This window comes from Vespula vulgaris, chromosome 24 (genome assembly GCF_905475345.1).
Source record: "Vespula vulgaris chromosome 24, iyVesVulg1.1, whole genome shotgun sequence".
Taxonomy (NCBI): domain Eukaryota; kingdom Metazoa; phylum Arthropoda; class Insecta; order Hymenoptera; family Vespidae; genus Vespula; species Vespula vulgaris.
In genome coordinates, this window is record NC_066609.1 from 1,956,005 (window position 1) to 1,976,004 (window position 20,000).

Consider the following 20,000-nt stretch of genomic DNA (forward strand, 5'->3'; position numbering starts at 1 on the left):
ATTTTGGTAGATTAAGTTTATTTGTACAAAAAAGAAAAAGAAAAAAATAAACAAAACTGACAGATTATAACGTAAGAGCGATCTAACATCGAATTTATTAATCATGATAATATCAGTATAATGATTTTATTTAAAAAATGAATACCGTGAATGTAAAACATAATTTGAATGTCAAATAATTTTATCTTCATACGTATTTATATACATAATACAAAAAATATATATATTTAAGTATTTTCTTGCAACGCTTGCAATAATATGTCTATGAAAATAGAATTAAAGGACTAATTAATTCATGTACAGTATTTAACATATACATGTAATAAAGAAATTTGTTAAACTTATATATGTAAAGAGATAACCCGATGTGTTCTTTCTATCTTTTTCTTACGTAGTTCGATAATTAAATAACATCGAATGATAATTTAATCTATACATTTTCTATTTAATAATACATTTTTTTCTATTTCCATAAAAAACTCTAATCCAATTGAAATATTCTATTAATTCGTTCTTCTTGTATCGTGTCGATTTCAAATTTGCAAATTTCACGCCAATATTCATTCTTACGAATTTTCAGAATATATCACAGATGTCGCCCCAATGGCGTTTTATTTATTGCAAAAAAAAATGTCGGAAATTTTCATGGATAATATATAAGTTATAAAAATATTTATAAATATAAGTATTCTTACTTTTTTATTTCGAAGATATAAGATTTGATACACGTGGAATGAATAAATAAAATGAGTAAGTAAAAGAATTATGTGAAAAGTATCTTATATTTCAAAGAAATAAAGAAAAAAGTCTAAATAAAAAATTATGTTATATATTTTAGAAAGGAGTAAGTAATAGAATAAATATTATTATTATTATCATTATACATATATCTATAAAATCTATGATATTTCTTCTAATACAAAAACTTATAGAACATTAGACGAGAAAATTAATCAATATCATACGATCAATTTGAAATATTAACGAAGTTAACCTAAATCCATATATAATAGATATCCATAAATCGAACGAATTAGGAAATAAAGAAATAAAAGAGTGTACATATATACATATATATCGTATATGGACAGAAATTTAGGACGAAGATTCTAGAGGATCCGGCTATGATACGTGGCCATTGCTAGAAGATCCGCACGAAGAAGGAGAAGGAAGAAGAATGGAAAGGAGAATCTCGGTCAGTGGGCCTTTTCTCACATCGTGATGGTGTGGGGCCTCGTTCGTGGCTTGGGACCACCTAGGAATCTCTTGCAAAAGTATCCAATCTTCTAAAGAATTTTCTTTCTTTCTAAATTCTTTTTCCTGTTCTCTTTTGTTCGTAATACAGAGCGAGTCAAAAGTTCTTAAAAGATATAAAAAAAATCGATTACTTTTTTCGTGATTTTTTTAAGCTTATAGTTAGGCTTGTAGTTTTTCTGCAAAAAAGAAAAGAAAAAGATTAACCTTGAATAGTTTCGTAAAAGAGTAATTAATTTTTATAATCATCTAAAAACTTTTGGGCCATTTTGTATTTTCAAAAGTTTCTTATTTCTGAGATATATTTCATGTATAAACGTATGCGTTTTGTACGTGATAATATGATTAAAATGTTCCATAAAAGTCGATCGAATAATATACGATAAAAATTTGCTCGTTTCGAAAAAAGAAAATAATGGGAAAATAGTGTTCGTATTTCATAAAAAAAAAGAAAGAAAGAAAGAGAGAGAGAGAAGGCCAAGTGGTCTGTATACTTGATTGCATGTGCTACGTTCTGATAACGGACGTTGACTGCGGCAAGGTAATTCCGGCTGGTTTTGGGTCATTTGGCCGATCGATGGTCCGTTTCGTTTGTTATAGAAATGATCGGACATGATCACTGAGAACTTGATTAATCCTATAAAAATCTGAAATTGATTCGTAATAATCTTGCGTTGGATCATTTATTATTACAGTTCTCGTAATCTATCACATTAATTTTATTACGTTTCTTTTATACCTATGCATTATCGTACTAATATCCTTAGAATATAATTAGAAAATAATTTTTATTATATAATATTCTCTTCTTTTTTCTTTTATTTTTAACATATATCAATGTTTTCTTAATTCGAATAATAATAATAATAATAATAATAATAATAATAATAATTCCTTAACAAAAATATAAAATATAATATAATTATATAGAAGATAAAACATTTCCAATTTGAATTAGATCGAACAAAAAGTTTGTTAAATAACAGAATTACAATTTTTTATTATTCTTCTTTTATTTCAAAACGATTCAATCATCTTCCTTTTATATCAAATCTGATTAATCTAAAAAAAAAGAAAAAAGGAAGAAGGAAAGAAAAAAAGAAAAAAGAAGAGGAAATAAAATATTTCGAAAGATCTAAACGCAAGGAATTTGGAATATTGATCGAAATCGATCGCGCGTTGGAACAGGTCGATGGCGTTCTCGAGGTATCCGAAGAACGATCGTCGAGAAGAGCGTTGAAATTTTATAAGGGGGTCATCATACGAGGCCAGCTCCGGTCTGGTTGAACGCATCGAGCCAGGACAGTCTTCGGTCGTCGTCCGATCTGGACTGAGCGGCGATACGTAAGAGTTCGAATATCTCTCTCTCTTTAATATCCGATGTGTAACGAATGTGACACGAACGGTTTCATGAAATTGTGATAGATTTTTTTTTCTTCCTCTTTCAATTTTTTACAAGTGCGATAAATAAATAAATAAATAAATAATCGGAACTGTGCAATAAAGAAGAAGCTATTCGATACCATCGTATCATTCTATTCGAATAAATTATTCTCAAGGTGAGGATTAATCATTTTATCGATCCTTTCACGTCATTTGTTTTCTTTTCTTTCATTATTTATTTCTTTCATTATTATTATTACTATTATTATTATTATTGTTGTTGTTGTTGTTGTTGCTGTTGTTATTATTGTAATTATTATTATTTCATTCTTACAATTATAGATCGGATCATTCAATTCCATGTGTACACATTCGAGCACATAAAGATCTTATAAAATTTAAATACTTAATGTGTTTGAAAGAAGACACATATACATTCATACATATATTATCGCGAGATATTAATATTTTAATTAATTGTTATTACTTCATTGATTTATTTGCGAAAAGAGAAATTCCTCTTCGCAATCGTACTATGTGCCTTGTATAGATACATACATACATATATACATTCGTCAGGAACGTTTTCACATATTACACGCACGTGACGCTCTCTCTTTGATTAAAGTTACCCACAAGAACATTCAAGTCTAACGATAAAAAGAGAAATACATACGTACTAGGGCGAGAGATTTTCTTTTTTCTTCTTTTCCTTTCTTTTTTTAATTTTTTTTCATTTTTTTTTTCTATTAATAAGAAAAGAGAAAAGAAAAGAAAACAATTGTTTGTGTAGTATTTCGACATTCCACAAACTCTTGTGTTATATCATTTGATAGCGAACTTTCGAAACACACATTTCCTATGTACAACGTCGTTCTAGCCGTAAATTGACGCTAGTCAATTAATTCTCGTGAAATCCATTCTGTTTCCGTTTACGTCTAGTATACTTTCTAAAATGCGTCTAGATATAGAAATACGTATAATAGATACACGAAATGTCTTTTGAAAATTACCTGGTAATCTTTTTCATTTGATCATTTACACATTATTTTATAATATATATACATATTTTATTTTATAATATATATATATATATATATATATATATATATATATATATCCCGAATCAATATTTATTTAATACACCTTTAATGTTCTTAGCCGATACAATTTTGTCGATAGAAAAGAAATTTGCTCTATCTATAGTATAGGTGGTTTTAAAAATCAATCAACCTTTCTCGAGACTCTTTTTATGCTATTTTTTAGTTAGATCATACAACTACAAGTCTGAAAAGTATACTAGAAAGAGTAATTACTTTTTTCAATCATCTAAAAACTTTCGACACATCCTATTTATTACTTCAAAGAATTTGTTGATATTAAATTTTTAATATTTTACGCGTAACTATTTTCTTGCTTAATATTTCAATATTCGTTGCAGATACACACGCATATAAAAAACAAATCAATTAAGATTAATCAGCTTAGTTCATGAATTGCAAATAATAAGAAAATATTTAGATCATGTTTGAGAAAACTTAAAAGCGGACAAGTTTGAATACTTCGACACGAATCAGAGGAGTCGTGGGAATCTTGAAAATCTTGTGAAACTCTACTATATAAGAACTTAAAATAGAGACATCAAAGCTATGAATCTACTGACCTCTTCTTCGTGTTACTTGCACTAAAAACTTATAATTATATTACTGCACTTAGTTCAGAACGACCTGTGCAAAAGGACATTTTAACAGGTTCTAGAAGCAATGAAAAGTATGTACTAAGCCGGCCAACCTAGGGTCAAGAATTCCAGTTAAACGCTTATTACTATACATATTTACACAGGCGTAAATATATATATATATATATGTAACACATAAGTACATATATGTCCTCAAAATGACAGTACATTCATATCTCGTATTTCCTACTAATTTTCAACATTTATATCTTATCCTTGTCAGTTAATTGTAAGAATGAGGATAATACAAAATGGGCTAAAAATTCCTATGTGATTTTAAAAATCAATTACTCTTTTTCCGAAATCTTTCCAATTGCTCGTAGTTAAGATTGTCTTTCCAGAAACTTGTAGTTTTACTATATGAGAAAAAAAAAGAAAATTATCCTAATAATTGTCGAAAAGGAATAATCGATTTTTAAAATCATCTGTGATTTTAGATTATTGTGATATAAGAGGTATGCGCGAAACTGATTATTATTAATAAATGACTTCTGTCATTTACTATCAATGAATATAGTTTCTTATTTATGACTTGAATAAGTATCCTTATTAATGATTTACGATTAATGACAACGGAAAGAATAGGACTTTCATAAGAAAAGAATCTTTTTTAAGAGCGGATTTCGAAGAAAGTATTCCACCGATGACGCAGAACGGGGAATGTCATACATACATATATACAAACGCAGTGTCGAGTACGAGTATGACAATAGAAAGTTAGCAGCGTAGTATAAAAGGTATCTACCGAAGAGAGGTGTACAACTGACCCGGAAGAAACGTCGATGACGAACTGACCCACATCCGGCATTCTCTTCTCTTAAACTTATTCTTTTATTTTCATCCATCCGACTTTTGTAACTTTTGAACAAACCGTCATATCATTAACATTCATATCTTCGTTTATAATATTCGAGCTCATAGAATAAAACGTAATGCATGCATTGAAATTTAAATTAAACGAAAAGCGAAACACGACAGTGATATATCGTAAATGTTAAAATTCAAATAAAATTGTAACTGCATACTATTGTAATAATTACGTATTCTCCATTATTATTATTAAAGTTACTGTTATTATTATTATATATAAATGTAATATATATGTTATGTATATATCAGGTATATATATTTATATATACTATATATTATTATTTTTGTATTATATATATTATACTTCTATATATGTATATTATGTATATATGTATATATTTATTTATGTATGTATGCATGTATGTATGTATGTATGTATGTATGTATGTATGTATGCGTCCGAAGGGAGTAGACATATTAATAATGAACTAGTAACTTGGACGTAAGGAATCAATGTAATTACTTACACGTTCGACCCACTGAAAGCAACATCGTTTCGTGAGCCACCCTTCATGCATTATTTATGAGACAGGATACACCCTAAATTTAAAGGCTTCCCAAAGGATGTTACCGTCGGTAATTTCACTGTAAAACAACCGCAGTCTCTCTGCTTCCCCTTTGAATTAATTCTAAAATTAGATTGAACATCTAAAGAAATATTTTATTTTGGTTACATATATATATATAAACGTTTATAACTTTAATTATTAAAAAAACATTAGTTATATTAGTTTGGAACATATACCTGTGTATTTATTTCAAGAGAAATATATATAATATAAGAGAATATATAATATATAATAATAGTAATAATAATAATAATAATAATAATAATAATAACAATATATATGTATAATAAATATGTAATAATATATTATTTGAAGAAAATATTTATTATATACTCTAAGTAACATTTTTTTCTAAGGTAATCATAATATGTAATTATGTAATATCAAAAAAAAAAATTCAATCAACGTAGTATTTTACTACATAATACTAATATCAATTTGGTTAGATTAGTGTAAATATTTCTAGATGTTTAAATGGAATGTAGAAATGAAAAAGAGAAGGGAATTGGTCCGTGACGATTCTTACAGTCGAGTTCACTTCATGAATAACGTGGCAAAGCCCATTAGAATATTATCTACATAGAATAACAAATAAGAAGAAAGAGAGAAAGAGAGAGAAAGAGAAAGAAAATGTAATTTATTATTATTATCATTATTATTATTATCATTATTTTCTTTGTCTTGCTTCTGAAACGAAAGAAGAATACAGGATGGGTTAAAAGTTCTCAGACAGATTTTAAAAACCAATTATCTTTTTCGAAACTTTTCAGACTAATCTTTTTTCTTTTTTTTCTTCTCTGATTGTAAAATCGCAAGAGAGCATAATTACAAGAAAATTTAGCGTGAAAGATATCTCGAAAAAGGATAATTGATTCTTTTAAATCATCCAGGAACTTTTGCCTCACCCTGTATAATATGTCTTCGCTTGCGTGCTCTGATGACATTTGCGGTTTTATTCAAAAAATTCAATTTTAAAATATAATTTACTTATATATGAAATAATTCTCATAATAATCACCACAATATATGTGTATGTGTGTGTGTTCCTGCGTGTGCGTGTAAATCTACTCTCATATATGTATAATATATTTTACAGATATAGCGGTTGGTCAAAACACCACTTGATGCGTTGAGGATGCAACGTGATCTTTGCAACGGTGGGCTTGCATGCGCCGTTGTGTGGGTGTCATCGACCTGCCTTCTTCTTCTTCTCTCATTGTCATCCTCGGTTGGAGCTGGTATGTCATCTTTTTTCTCTTTCATCTAATTTGTTTATTAATTTATTTTTTTATTTTTTACTCGATCGATTCATCCAATTCCAAGGTCTAATTCCAGCACGTTATAAAACTCGAAAGAATAGTCCCCTTAACAAACAATGAAATTATTTTGCGTACTACCATCTGGCAGAGGATCAACGGTTGATTGAAGATGGGGAAGATGCAAACGCGTTTAGAGAAAAAAAAAAAGAAAAAGAAAAAAGAAGAGATATAAAAAGAAAAAAAAAAAAGGAAAGTACGCGCTCTCGAAACGGACGTGCATCTGCATATAATGCGATGTGGTAAACGTGATCGGATTTCGAAATTATTCTTAAATGATTCTCGTCCTTGCGACAACGCAAGAAACGTTTACGAAACTCTCGATAGCTCGTCCATATTATAATCGATCTTTGTTAGTTGAAAAAAATTTGATCGATCGAGATTTTTCTTTTCTTTTCTTTTTCAATTAACGTGATCGGATATGGAAAGTAATTATTTTGTTGATCGATATATTTGTTATTGATTTAGTTGTTGATCATGTTGCTAGTTTGTTGTAGTATCCGAAGAAAGTTTCAATGTGTGTGTATATATATATATATATACTTTAATTATTCATGTATATATATAATTTAATTATTCATTATTTTTGAAGAAAGTTGTCTTAATTTCGTATGATCAAATAAAAATCCTAGAGAAAGGAAAAAAAAGGAAAGAAAAAATAAGAAATCTAAGATGGATACATTATAATACATTAATTTTAAGTCTTAAATTTGAACATTAATTTAAACAAGATACACGGTAGCTTTTTCATCTTGGTTTTTTTCTTTTTAATCTTTGAAGACGTAAACTACAGAAGCCATTCTCTGCAGTCACTCATCGTGTGCGTTTCTTTTTTCGATGTTTGGACAATGAACACTCTTCCAAGCTTTTCTTAACCGGTCCTTTTCTTCTTCTTCTTCTTTTTTTTTTTTCTTCAGCATTCGCGGAATCACCCATTTGGTGGAAACTTTTTGCATTTTTAGGTCTTCACGAAGGATGATGTGCACAGATTCTATGAAGATGCTGGCTTTGGAAGCATTCTTTTCCACGGTCGATGGACAATGATCCATGACCATTATTCACTCGTGCAATCATGTTGTTGGAATGGCCGATACGTTGCCGAGTACTCCTTCGGTTAGTTCTCCGCAGGACGTTCGATCTTCCTTGAGAACTATCTTACTCAGGAATTCACTCAACTGACGGTTTATTTCGATTGGTTTTATTCCATCCTAATGGAAGAAAAACGAATGATGATTACACGCTGTTTTTTCCAAACAAGAAAGTCACCATTTTAATCTTTTAGATAGATACCATAAATCGAGTTAATGCGTTGTTCATTGCTGTACATTTGATGCGGTTTATATAAAAAGCGCATCTATAATACGGCTCTGTCCAGTTTTTGAACTTTCAATTATTATTGATTTTTTTTTTATTTGCGGTCTAGCTGAATTATCGGCGAGGTAATATTATACCCCATTTATATGGTTTAGTATCTACAAAACGTTTCTAACTCCAACTAATCCGCAACAAGCCGGTTCTCTGAGCTGTAGGATTACTGCTATGTTGTTTCACTCATCCCGTAAAGAATGTGGAACCGCGTTTTTTAAAATCTCTCCCATGTTTTTATATCTTCTTCCATTCCCAACGAAAATAAAGAAAAAATAATTAGAAGACCTTTGAACTTGATTGAATTTCATACTTTCTAGATATATATATATATATATATATATATATATATATATATATATATACCATTATATATTTACGCTTTCTTTTAATAACTATTTTAAAATGAACATGTGTGTGTGTACATAAACCTAAAATCTATCTTTCTGAAAATAAAATTAAATCGGATGAGAACGATTTAATAAGAAGAGTTATTAGTATGCGAAACTCTTCCACGTACATATATCACGCTTCTTGCTTTTTTCGTCTAATCACTTTCGTTAGAAAGCTAGTTATCGTGTCCTCATCGATTTAAATGTTTCCATTTTCTTTCCATATTTTGTTTATGATCATGTACTTACCATGAGAAATTTATCCTATTCGCTTAAGTTTCTACACTCATAAGAATTTTCAATATTATTTAAATTATATATATATATATATATATATATATATATATATATATGCGTTTTTATTGATGGAAATATCCAGGAAACGTGTTTGGTAGCTTGCTTAGGTAAGTATGGCAGTAGGGTGCGAGAAACCGTTAGGATTGACTCTATTTATTTGAATTATTATTATCACCGTGTTACGCACGCGCGATTCTATGTATATATGCATATATATATGTATGTATGTATGTATGTATGTATGTATGTATGTATGACACATAAAGGTGAACGAAAGAACGTGTCCGCTCATCGATATCTTTCCACTAATATGCAACACTAACAAACACACAAAAAAACATTTTACCAACATGATATAAAATATCTTTTACAGAGTCATCTCTCAAAGCCACAGGTCGATGTCCATCGTTCGAAGAGCAAAACGTCTGCCCATCGAGGTCACCAACCTGTAAGGTAGATTCCGAATGTCAATTATCCGAAGAACGTTGCTGCAAAACAGCCTGCGGATTAAGATGCGTCGGTAGCGAGCTATCAGGATGCGAGCAGTTGGCTTTGGCGGCTGTTAAGAGATTCCGTGCGCTTGACAGATGGACTGTAGTACCGCAATATATACCAAAATGTAATAACAAAACAGGAGATTTCGAGAGGGTACAGTGTGATCCCGAAAAAAAACGTTGTTGGTGCGTCGACGAGAAGATTGGTAGTGAAATTCCTGGAACGAAAGGATCTAACATCGATAATATTGATTGTAACAACCCTCGACCATGTCCAGCACATTCTTGTCGAATGTTTTGCCCGCTTGGATTCGAAGTAATTTTTTTTCTTTTTTGATATTCTTTTTTTATATTCTTGTATCCTTCAACTTCTCATATTTTGCTGTTCTAATCAGTAAATGAGGAAGTATCAGCTTTGTTAGATCTAAATCTAATTGATCTAATTGATATAATTGTAATTTGTAGATCGATTCGAACAGTGGATGTCCCAAGTGTGAATGCAGAGATCCATGTCGTGGTATAACTTGTCCAGGTCCGGGTCAGATATGCGAATTAATCGATGTACCCTGTGCACGTCCTCCATGTCCACCCGTGCCAAGCTGTCGTAAAGCAAAATCTCTCTTCAATGTATGCCCGGCAGGTGAACCTTTGCAAATCACAGATTCGTTGAGGCCATTTCTATGCGGTAATACAGCAGGAAAACCAAGTTGTCCGCCGATGTATAGATGTCTGGTAGATCCGAGACAAGAATATGGGGTTTGTTGTCCCTCAAATTTCAATTTAACAAGAGCTGGTACTTGCCCAAACGAGGAACCAACGATTTGTGGTAGAACGTGTCAACACGATTTGGAATGTCCACCGCCACAGAAATGTTGTCAAAGTGAACACTGCGGTGGTAGTTGTTTTATCCCTGAAGATCTTAGCGTATGTCGCCATGATCGTATGTTAGCGGAAATGTTAAGTATTTCAGAAAAACAAGGCCGAGGTTACATACCGCAATGTACGGAAGGTAAAGAAATAAAAAAATCTATTCTTATTATATTTTCGAGTACGTATAACCCAAGTGTTTGTAAATTAATAATAAACGAATGATTCTGTTAGAAGGAGAATTTCAAACTAAGCAGTGTTCGAGGAACGGCCTGGTATGTTGGTGCGTCGATGATGATGGTCGAAAGATATCTGGTTCAATGGGACCAGCTGATAAAGTAAATTGCACATCGATTGCCAAGGCAAGATCTCTCTCGACATCTTGCATTCAACAACAATGCGCTCAAGTTTGTCAATATGGATTTAAAACCGATTCTTCCGGTTGTTCTACGTGCGAATGTGATAATCCTTGCGAGGGGTATGTATGAGTAAACGAAATTCATAATGCGTTAATTGAAGCGTAATCAATATCTCTCTCGATTCGTTTTACATTCTTTTATTTCTCTTTCAGTTTTCCATGCCCACCTGAAGAAGAGTGTGTGCTCAAACAAGAAACGAATTGTCCCGATTTTCTTTGTCCTACCAAGCCAGAATGTAAAGCCAAAAGAACTTATAAAAGTCCTTGCATTTTTGGCACGCCTTTGAGTGACGAAGAAGGTAATGCGATCACGTGTTCTAACAATCAGACCTGTCCATATAATTACGCATGTACGGTGGTACCAGAAGCTGGACAATCGGTCTGTTGCGCTATACCATCGACTGTAATAAAAAAATTATCAAGTAAGTTCTCGAAAGACATGATTGCTTAATGATTTTTATCGACGATATGAATATCAATTAATTTCAGTGTGTGAATATCTACGAGACTTTGGTGAACGAATGGAAGGTACAAGAGAAGGTATGTCCTTGGCTGTTCCTCCACCGCAATGCGAGGAAAATGGTAGTTACAAGCTCTTGCAATGTCATAATGGTACCTGTGCTTGCGTGAATCAACATGGAGTTATTCTGCGTGGCGACGTGAGTCCTGGGACCGATTGTAAAAGTCTTAAGAATCCTTGGCAAGTTTGTACTCCGATATCGTGCGATTTGGTTTGTCCTTACGGTTACGACATAGATACGAATGGTTGCGAGCAATGTAATTGCCACGATCCTTGTAAGGATGTGTCTTGTGGCTTACGGGAAGTTTGCACAATGGTGGACGTAAATTGTGGCACGGGAGAATATTGTCCACCTGTTCCTGCGTGTCTCACAACGAAACCAGGACAATGTCCTTACTTGGTACCAAGTTCGTCGAGCTGTGAATTACAATGTAGTAACGATCAAGAGTGTTCGAGTTCGGATAAATGTTGTTCAACAGGTTGTGGTACGCAATGCGTAGCACCTGTCATGGCCACCGCTTGTCAACATGCACAGGCTGTAGCCGAACACGCAGCTAGAGAGTCTGGTGAACCAGCAAGAAGAATTTATATACCTAGATGTGACGTCAATGGTGCATTCGAGGCAGTCCAATGTCACAACGGTATGTGCTGGTGCGTCGACGTGGAAGGAAGGGAAGCTGCAGGTACACGCGTTCTCGAGGGTATCATACCGAGATGTAACAAGCCTCAAAGATGTCCAGAAATCGATTGTAAGCTCGATTGTCGATCGGAAGGTTTTGAATTGGATCTCGATACTGGTTGTCCTACGTGTTCCTGTAGAGATCCTTGTAAAAGAGTAACTTGTCGTGGTGAGAATGAAGCTTGTAGAATGGTCGAGGTGGCCTGTAGCATACCACCTTGTCCACCTGTACCAGTTTGTCTACCGAAGAAGGATAATCCATGTCCAAATGGAACGCCGCTTCTAGATCGAAACAGATTACCTGCTACTTGTGGTCCTCACGGTCATCAATGTCCATCTACACACAAATGCGAGTTATCGCCATTAGATGAATACGCTGTTTGTTGTCCGAAGCCACGCGAGGTTTGTTTTGAACCTTTACGAACAGTACCATGTAATACGACGACGATGTTCAATAAAACAGATAGATGGTACTTCGATCCAGAGAAAAACGAATGCAGAATAAAAACCGAATGTACACATGGCCATAACGATTTCTCAAATCGTTTGATATGCGACACCGTTTGTCCTGTCTTGTCTCAATGCGAAAGACTCCGAGAGAAAAATTTAAAAACGTCGCAGAGATTGAAACAATCGACTTTCCTACCTAGATGCAATCAAGATACTGGTATGTGGGAATCCGTTCAATGTTTGGAACACGTCGGTGTTTGTTGGTGTGTTAATAGGAAAGGACAACCTATGAAGGGATCACTTATCAGAGGACTCGAACCAAAGTGTAACTTTAGACAAGCTAGACGAGGTGGTAGAGGTCCTGCGAATCAAGAAATAGATTATAAGATTCAGGCTTTCATGGAAGGTACTTTGTTGGAATTATTAGAAGCTGACGAGAAACAAATGAGAAAGATCATCGTTACCAGATGCCAAGCAATGAGAGACAGAGGTCATGTATCGGCGATATGCGATCGTCAAGGTAAATTTGAACCTACCCAATGCGCTGGTGATACATGCTGGTGCGTCGACGAAGCTGGCAATCAATTGGTTGGTTCAGAACCATTCTTCAAAGGAACTAACATATGTTGTAAGTAAAGAATAGATCGTATATAACAACAGATGCACGTATACGTATCTTATTCTCCAAATGATAGACCATAAACTTTTATTATTTCAGTACCAACTCCAATCGAGGCCGTAGAAGTGATTCTACGTTTTCCAGGAAGATTTTCAATAACAGACAAGGTTCGTTTTAAAGAGGAAGCAAAAAAATTTTTATACGAGCTCGGTGCAAGGATCAAAGACGATATTGAAGTCGATCTCGAACGTGATTCGGCCTTTTTGAAATTCGATATAATCGGTACGAACAAGGTCGACATAGCTTTTCATTTGGAAGAAATGACAAGGATGCAGAAGCTATTGATGCTTGGGTCATTGGCCGATGAAACGACGTCACGATTCACGCATAAATCTATGCCAGTGGGTGTTGAAAACAGGATCGTCGCGTTAGAGCAACGGGAGATTCTAACGGAAGTTGAAGCACCTGTTTATCAAACGGCCACTTTGGTTTTAGGAGCGGCCAGCGCCTTTGTTATCAGCAGTTTGATAATTCTGCTAATGTTGTATCGAAAGAAGGTATCATTTATAATTAGAATAAATATATGCTCTAAATTATAATATCATACAGATATTAGAGATTCTAATTTATACAAGATGAGGTCTAAAGGTTCTTAGTTAATTTTAAAAATCAATTAATCTTTTTTGAGACACTTTTCAATATTGTAGTTTTACCATTTGAAGGTAATCTGAAAGTGTAATGTTATAATCTTATAATCTGCAGAAAAAAAACGAATAAAAAGAAATGAAAAAACAGCTTAAAAGATTAAAAAAAAAAAGTAATTGATTTTTAAGATTACCTCAGAACAGTCGGTCCATCAAACTTATATATTATATAATGACATATGCTTATAAAAAAATTTTGATGAGAATATGATATGATTAATACAGATGAAGATGAAGGATCCAAGAAAAACTTTGCCAATGGATCAGCATTTCCTTGCCTATAATCAGCAACCGGTTTACGTAATATCCGGTCTGGAAAAAGATGAAAAGGATGCAGGAGAAGCACCGGAAAATGTTAATCTCTCTGAAACAACTGATAACAATGCATGAATGATTTCATTGAGAAAATATGATTATATATAATCGTTTTTCAATCATTCGTGCCTCAAAATAGGATTTAAATATCATCGTTCATATTAATGAAGTCATAGCTCTTCCCTCGTTTCATCATAATTCATGAAATATTTATTCAATATACATATGTAATAACAAAATAGCGATTTGTACAATCGCCGATCGATCAAATTCAGAAAGGAAATTCTTTGATAAAAGAATGTTTGTTGGGGTTGAGCCAAAATTTGATAATTTTAAAAATCGATTACTCTTTCTTGAAATAACTTTTTTTTTGGCTTATAATTAAGCTTTTGATTTTACAAGTTAGACATTATTGTTTTACAAACTGAAAAAACAAAAAACGAAGAGCAAAAAGAATTAGCTTGTAAAGTTTCGAAAAATAGCAATCGATTTTTAAAAAAATCATTTAAAAACTTTGGACCTATCTCGTGTTTTACAAACATTTTAATCGAAACTAAATACATATCACAATGAATTTGATCGATCGTTCGGTACGGAAAGGGAGTCGAGTATTTCTTTTCGTCTCTATCATCTTCCTTTCAAAGTGATCAATGAAAAGATGTTACTATCATTTAGATGGTTCAACGATATCGTTGCATTGATACACTAATGTAAATATTAGATCCGTACTTTTACCCCTTCGATTATTTATCAATAAAAATCGCGATTTACTTAGTTTCTTTTTTTATTATTATTATTTTTTTTTTAACATTACTTTTATTATTTCATAACCTCTTTGTTCGTTTTTTATCGACATGTACAAATGAAAGTATCATCGGATAATACCTCTATAAAATTTAACTCGGTTCTTTATTTTTATTTATAAACTTCCTGCATATGTTCGCTGCATTAAGATCACTCGATCAAAACGATCATCGTTACATTCCTTTTATTTATACTACCAACAAATATACAGCTATTTTCTTTAAAAGGTTGTCAAAAGATATCTAAATTTTACGAGATAACCAAATCTTTTGATTGTAAACATATCCAGATTGATTTTTATGAAATATAAATAACAGTCTATCTAAAAATTATTAACGTATAAAAATTGCACGATAAATCATCGTAATAATATTTATTAAAACCGATTCTCCATAAATAAATCATTCTTAAATTATTAATCACGAATTAATAATTCGCTTCTTTCCCTCTCTCTTTCTCTCTCTCCTAGTCATAGGGGATATGAAAATGGCGTTTGAATTTTTCACTATGAATATAGATGTTCTTTTTTTTCGAATAAATCGATTTTTTTAATCAATTCAGATCATTATCGACGAATACAAAGAAATCGATATTGTTTCTCGATACTGTTTCTTTTATCCGCAAAATTTAAAGAAACCAAGGACTTATAGCTCTATTATAATGCATGCGATGATGACAAAAAAGAAGAGTGGGGGTGATAGAAGAAGGGGCAAGGAACTTAAAAGAACGAAAGATACACTTGCATTAGATAAACGGAGAGATAGGGTGGGAGAAAGAGAGAGAGGGAGAGTAGAGAGTGGGAGAAAGAAAGAGAGGGAGGGATAGAGAGAGCAAGAGAGAGAGAGAGAGAGAGAGAGGGAAAGAAAGAGTATGAATGGAAGGGAGAAAGAGAGAGAGGGAAAGAAAGAGTAGGAGTGAGAAGGAGTGAGAGAGAGATTGCAAGAGAGAGAGGGAAGAAAGAGAGAGAGAGAGAGAGAGAGTATCGCGGTAAAAGGAAACAAAAAGTGAGATATAAAATAAACGAGAAAGAAAGAGAGGGGAAGAAAGAGAGAAAAAGAAGGTCTGTGTACGACGTGCGTAATTTATACGTCATATCTCTCAGCTTTATCGTTGACTAATGCATCGGTATTTACGTTGGTGAGTTATTAATAATCCGATCTCTCTCTCTCTCTCTCTCTCTCTCTCTCTCTCTCTCTCTCTCTCTCTCTCTCTCTCTCTCTCTCTCTCTCTCTCTCTCTCTCTCTCTCTCTCTCTCTCTCTCTCTCTATCTCTCTTGTATATATACATATATACATATACGAGTTGTTTTGCTTCTTTCCTTTATTTTTTTTCAAGATTATTTATAATTCGCGGAATCATCAATTGTGAGTAGACGTGCGCGAGTTGTTTATTATCTTTCTGAAGAAATCGCTAATATTGTAATCTTGAAAGTCGCAATAACAAATTGTTTTGTTTTCTTCGTTACGTTCCGTAAGGAAGAGTAGTTCTCAATCGAACGAGGAAGTGTTCACACGGCTTGGCTTTAGCTGCTACTATTCTTCTTTTACATTTTCCATTTTCTATCGAGAACGATTTAAGTCGTCTATAAGGCGTAATATATTATTTTTTCGCGATGTTTACGGGTACGTTAAAGATCGAAATATGCGAAGCTGTCGGACTTAGAGTGACCGACACACAACGAGAATTTTCGCACGAGGAATCAATATTAAATTGTTACGTTCAAATTGACATCAATGAGAATCATCTTGATCGTTCATCAACTAAATACAATACCCTTGATCCCATTTGGAACGAAATCTACACGCATGACGTCCAGGATGCTGTCACACTTAAATTAATCATTTTTCACGAAGTAGATTTACCATATAATTATTTCGTTGCCAATTGCAGCATTCCATTCGATGAACTCGTTAGAGGAGCGATCGACAAAACTGCTGATCTTTGGGTTTGTTTGATCATTTCTATGAATCTATTTTTTTTTTTTTTTTTTTTTTTATCAACGTGGTCCGATACTTTATTTGTCGTATATCGCAGGATATTATCATTAATAGAGGACATATATATGTATTTAATATGTATATATATATATTAATATATTATTTTATTATATAATAAATATAATATATTATTGGTAATTATTAATTAAAGACATTTTAATTATATAATTATATAATATATTATTTAATTATATATATATATATAATTTTAATACTGGTTAGCAATGTAATAAGCACTAGAGTTTTGTATAGTGACATAAATATGTTTTAGATTGACCTTGAACCTCAAGGAAAATTGCGAGTGAAAATAAATTTAAAGTGGAGCGATTCAGGTATGGAGAATGGTATTTTTTTTATTAATTGTAGATGAAATATACTGTGGATGTTCTTAGATAATTTTCGGGGAATGGCTTGTAAAGAATCCGTTGGTAGAAGTAACCAAGAAGATATTAGTTCTAGAAGAGAATCCACAAATATGCAGGGATTCAATCATCAAAGAGATTCTATGAGCCATCGAATTCACCAAGTGCATGGTCACAAATTTGTGGCTGCCTTCTTAAAGCAACCATCGTTCTGCTCTCACTGCCACAAATTTATTTGGTTTGTATATGTTTAATGGTATAGTAGTTTAAAATATATTTATAATTAAAATTTATATGGGTACTGTTTTCTCTTTTAAATTGGAGATCATTTTCACTTGTAAATTTGCATGATACATTGAAATATCTTTTAACTGGAGGATGCCTGGATGCTGTATAAGGATATTTCCTTTACATTTAATTTTGGTAATACAGGACAAAATAGTGTCTATTAGATAACATGTTTGAATGTTTCTTTTATAAGAAATTGTTTAATCGTACTGATTTGAGTATTATCAAAATTATATCAGAGGTAGATAAAACTTTTTTGATTGTAGAAGATTGCATGATATATTGAGTTTCACAAGCATACATTTTGTATGTAGCTCTGAATTCTTTTCAAAACTATAAAATGAGATTTTATTCTGATAAATGAAAATAGATTCCATGTGGAAAACACCAGCCACTTTGTTCTATTAATAATTTTTTTTTATATATATCTATGTATAGTACTTAGATTCTATCTATGATATATAATTCAAGGAGGAATACATATGTGTTTTAAAAGAGAATATGAGGGAACAATATGACGTGTTTTGTCTATTGTGTTCTAGGGGTTTTGGCAAGCAGGGCTATCGGTGTCAAGGTGAGAAAGACACATACACATTATTGACAGATTATAATTATGTACTTGCTTGCTAAACCTGTGTATGATAAATTCATTATTATTAAGAATATATACAGTTTTCACAATTACATTAAATTATTTACAGTTGTCAGAAGTCCTTGCAACGGTTTGAATTTTTCAATAATTTTTTGTAAATTCACTTTTGGTCATCGTACTTATTTGCTTCCTTTGATTTGCACTTGCAAATTGAACTTCAGTACTTACTACTCATCATTATTCAGTGGGAAAATTTATTTGCTTTGATTTGATATAGTGCTAAGCTTGGAAACTCTCTTTTCTGTATGATTTTATTATTACATGCAACCAGCTTTGGTTATACTATCTGCTATTATTTTTTTTTAAGGAAGTAGTGCATATAGATATCATTATACAGATATCATTATTGTTGTTGTTTTAGTTTGCTCTTGCGTAGTTCACAAACGATGTCATAAATTGGTTATTGCAAAATGTTCTGGAATGTTAAATGAGGTAAGTTATTTCATAAATATTTTTGCTTTCTTTGCAAATAATTTTTTCACTTGCTTATTAGTAAAGAAGAAATTTCTTTTCGATATCCATTGTGTTAAATAAATTCTATTAAAGTATACTATTAAATTAATTATATTACTTGTATTACATATCAATTTGTTTTAATGATATTTTAATTCGCGTTTGTTATCTTTTCCAATTATTCAGAACAGGGAAACTGGATTGCAATCACATCAAAATGAGATAGATGTACCACATCAATTCTTTGTTCATTCATATAAAAGGTGTACATTCTGTGATCATTGTGGTTCTCTTTTATATGGATTATATAAACAAGGCGAACAATGCAAAGGTAAATTTAACAAATATTTTTTTAATGAGATGTTCTTTATGAATGTGAGATGTTTCTTATTGAATGTTCTTTTATTGTAAAAAATGACAATTAATTATTTTAATTTTTTCTTAGTTTGTAATATTAATATTCATAAAAGATGCCATAAAAATGTGGCTCACAATTGCGGTATGAACACAAAGGAAATAATATAATTTTAAGCAAAATGTTTGTTTTAAAAGCAAAACAAAGTAATTTTTATACGAATTTGGAACAAGGATCAAGTGGTACAAAAATACATCTGAAAGGAAATGCGATTTTTTTGGAATTCGAAATAATCGAACAAACAGTTAATCTGGTTTTAGCAATCACACTTAATCTTTTTAATCCTGTATTTAACATGATTGATACATTGATTTATAAGTACGTAGATTATACATATACTTAGATTATAATATATATACAGATTTTAAAGATTTTAATCTATACAAGGTGTGCCATTAATTCTTAAGCGATTTTAAAAGTCAGTTATTCTTTTTCGAGATTTTTTTCACAAAATAATAACAGATTTTTAAAATCGTTTATGGGAACTTTTGGACCACTCTATATTTTATAAATATTTTAATCGAAACTAATATATATTAATGGTTTTTTTGGTGGAAGATAATTCAATAACATTATTACATTGATACATCAATGTAAATTTAGATACATAGTTCTTCGATTGTTTATATAAATCAATAAAGATCGCGATTTACTTAGTTTCCTTTGTTTTTTAACGTTACTTTTATTAATAATTCGCTTCTTTCCTTCCCTACTCTCTCCCACTCTCTCTCTCTCTCTCTCTCTCTCGCTCTCTCTCTCTCTCTCTCTCTCTCTCTCTC

The 20,000-nt window shown here is 31.8% G+C and overlaps 2 protein-coding genes across 7 annotated transcripts; both read left to right on the plus strand.

Annotated features, from left to right (window-relative positions):
• Window positions 1-444: 444 nt before the first annotated feature.
• Window positions 445-17,386, plus strand: LOC127072078 (uncharacterized protein ZC84.1-like). 5 transcript variants are annotated; one of them, XM_051012169.1, is made up of 12 exons: window positions 445-750; window positions 1,092-1,274; window positions 2,443-2,813; window positions 6,911-7,052; window positions 9,558-9,994; window positions 10,144-10,687; window positions 10,780-11,023; window positions 11,117-11,385; window positions 11,453-13,240; window positions 13,331-13,788; window positions 14,161-16,191; window positions 17,323-17,386. In XM_051012169.1, exons 4-11 carry the CDS (start codon window positions 6,950-6,952, stop codon window positions 14,323-14,325), a joined length of 4,008 nt encoding a protein of 1,335 aa, XP_050868126.1. In that variant the 5' UTR covers window positions 445-750; window positions 1,092-1,274; window positions 2,443-2,813; window positions 6,911-6,949; the 3' UTR covers window positions 14,326-16,191; window positions 17,323-17,386. The 5 variants fall into 5 exon arrangements, with proteins under 5 accessions (XP_050868126.1, XP_050868128.1, XP_050868127.1 ...); XM_051012171.1 differs by having other exon boundaries at window positions 2,443-2,598; XM_051012170.1 differs by having other exon boundaries at window positions 1,092-2,813.
• A 113-nt stretch (window positions 17,387-17,499) lies between these two features.
• On the plus strand, window positions 17,500-19,878 carry LOC127072097 (protein kinase C-like). 2 transcript variants are annotated; one of them, XM_051012225.1, is made up of 4 exons: window positions 17,500-17,651; window positions 18,715-18,785; window positions 18,993-19,137; window positions 19,252-19,878. In XM_051012225.1, exons 2-4 carry the CDS (start codon window positions 18,774-18,776, stop codon window positions 19,329-19,331), a joined length of 237 nt encoding a protein of 78 aa, XP_050868182.1. In that variant the 5' UTR covers window positions 17,500-17,651; window positions 18,715-18,773; the 3' UTR covers window positions 19,332-19,878. The 2 variants fall into 2 exon arrangements, with proteins under 2 accessions (XP_050868182.1, XP_050868183.1); XM_051012226.1 differs by lacking the exon at window positions 17,500-17,651 and adding an exon at window positions 17,668-17,942.
• Window positions 19,879-20,000: the final 122 nt, after the last annotated feature.

Excerpts from the sequence above, each read along its gene's own strand:
- LOC127072097 (XM_051012225.1), top strand. Across the intron at positions 19,138-19,251 it reads ACAAGGCGAACAATGCAAAG|TTTGTAATATTAATATTCAT; the intron begins GTAAATTTAACA and ends ATTTTTTCTTAG.
- LOC127072078 (XM_051012170.1), top strand. The coding sequence starts at position 6,950 with ATGCAACGTGATCTTTGCAACGGTGGGCTTGCATGCGCCGTTGTGTGG. Across the intron at positions 10,688-10,779 it reads CATACCGCAATGTACGGAAG|AAGGAGAATTTCAAACTAAG; the intron begins GTAAAGAAATAA and ends TGATTCTGTTAG. Across the intron at positions 11,024-11,116 it reads TGTGATAATCCTTGCGAGGG|TTTTCCATGCCCACCTGAAG; the intron begins GTATGTATGAGT and ends TTTCTCTTTCAG.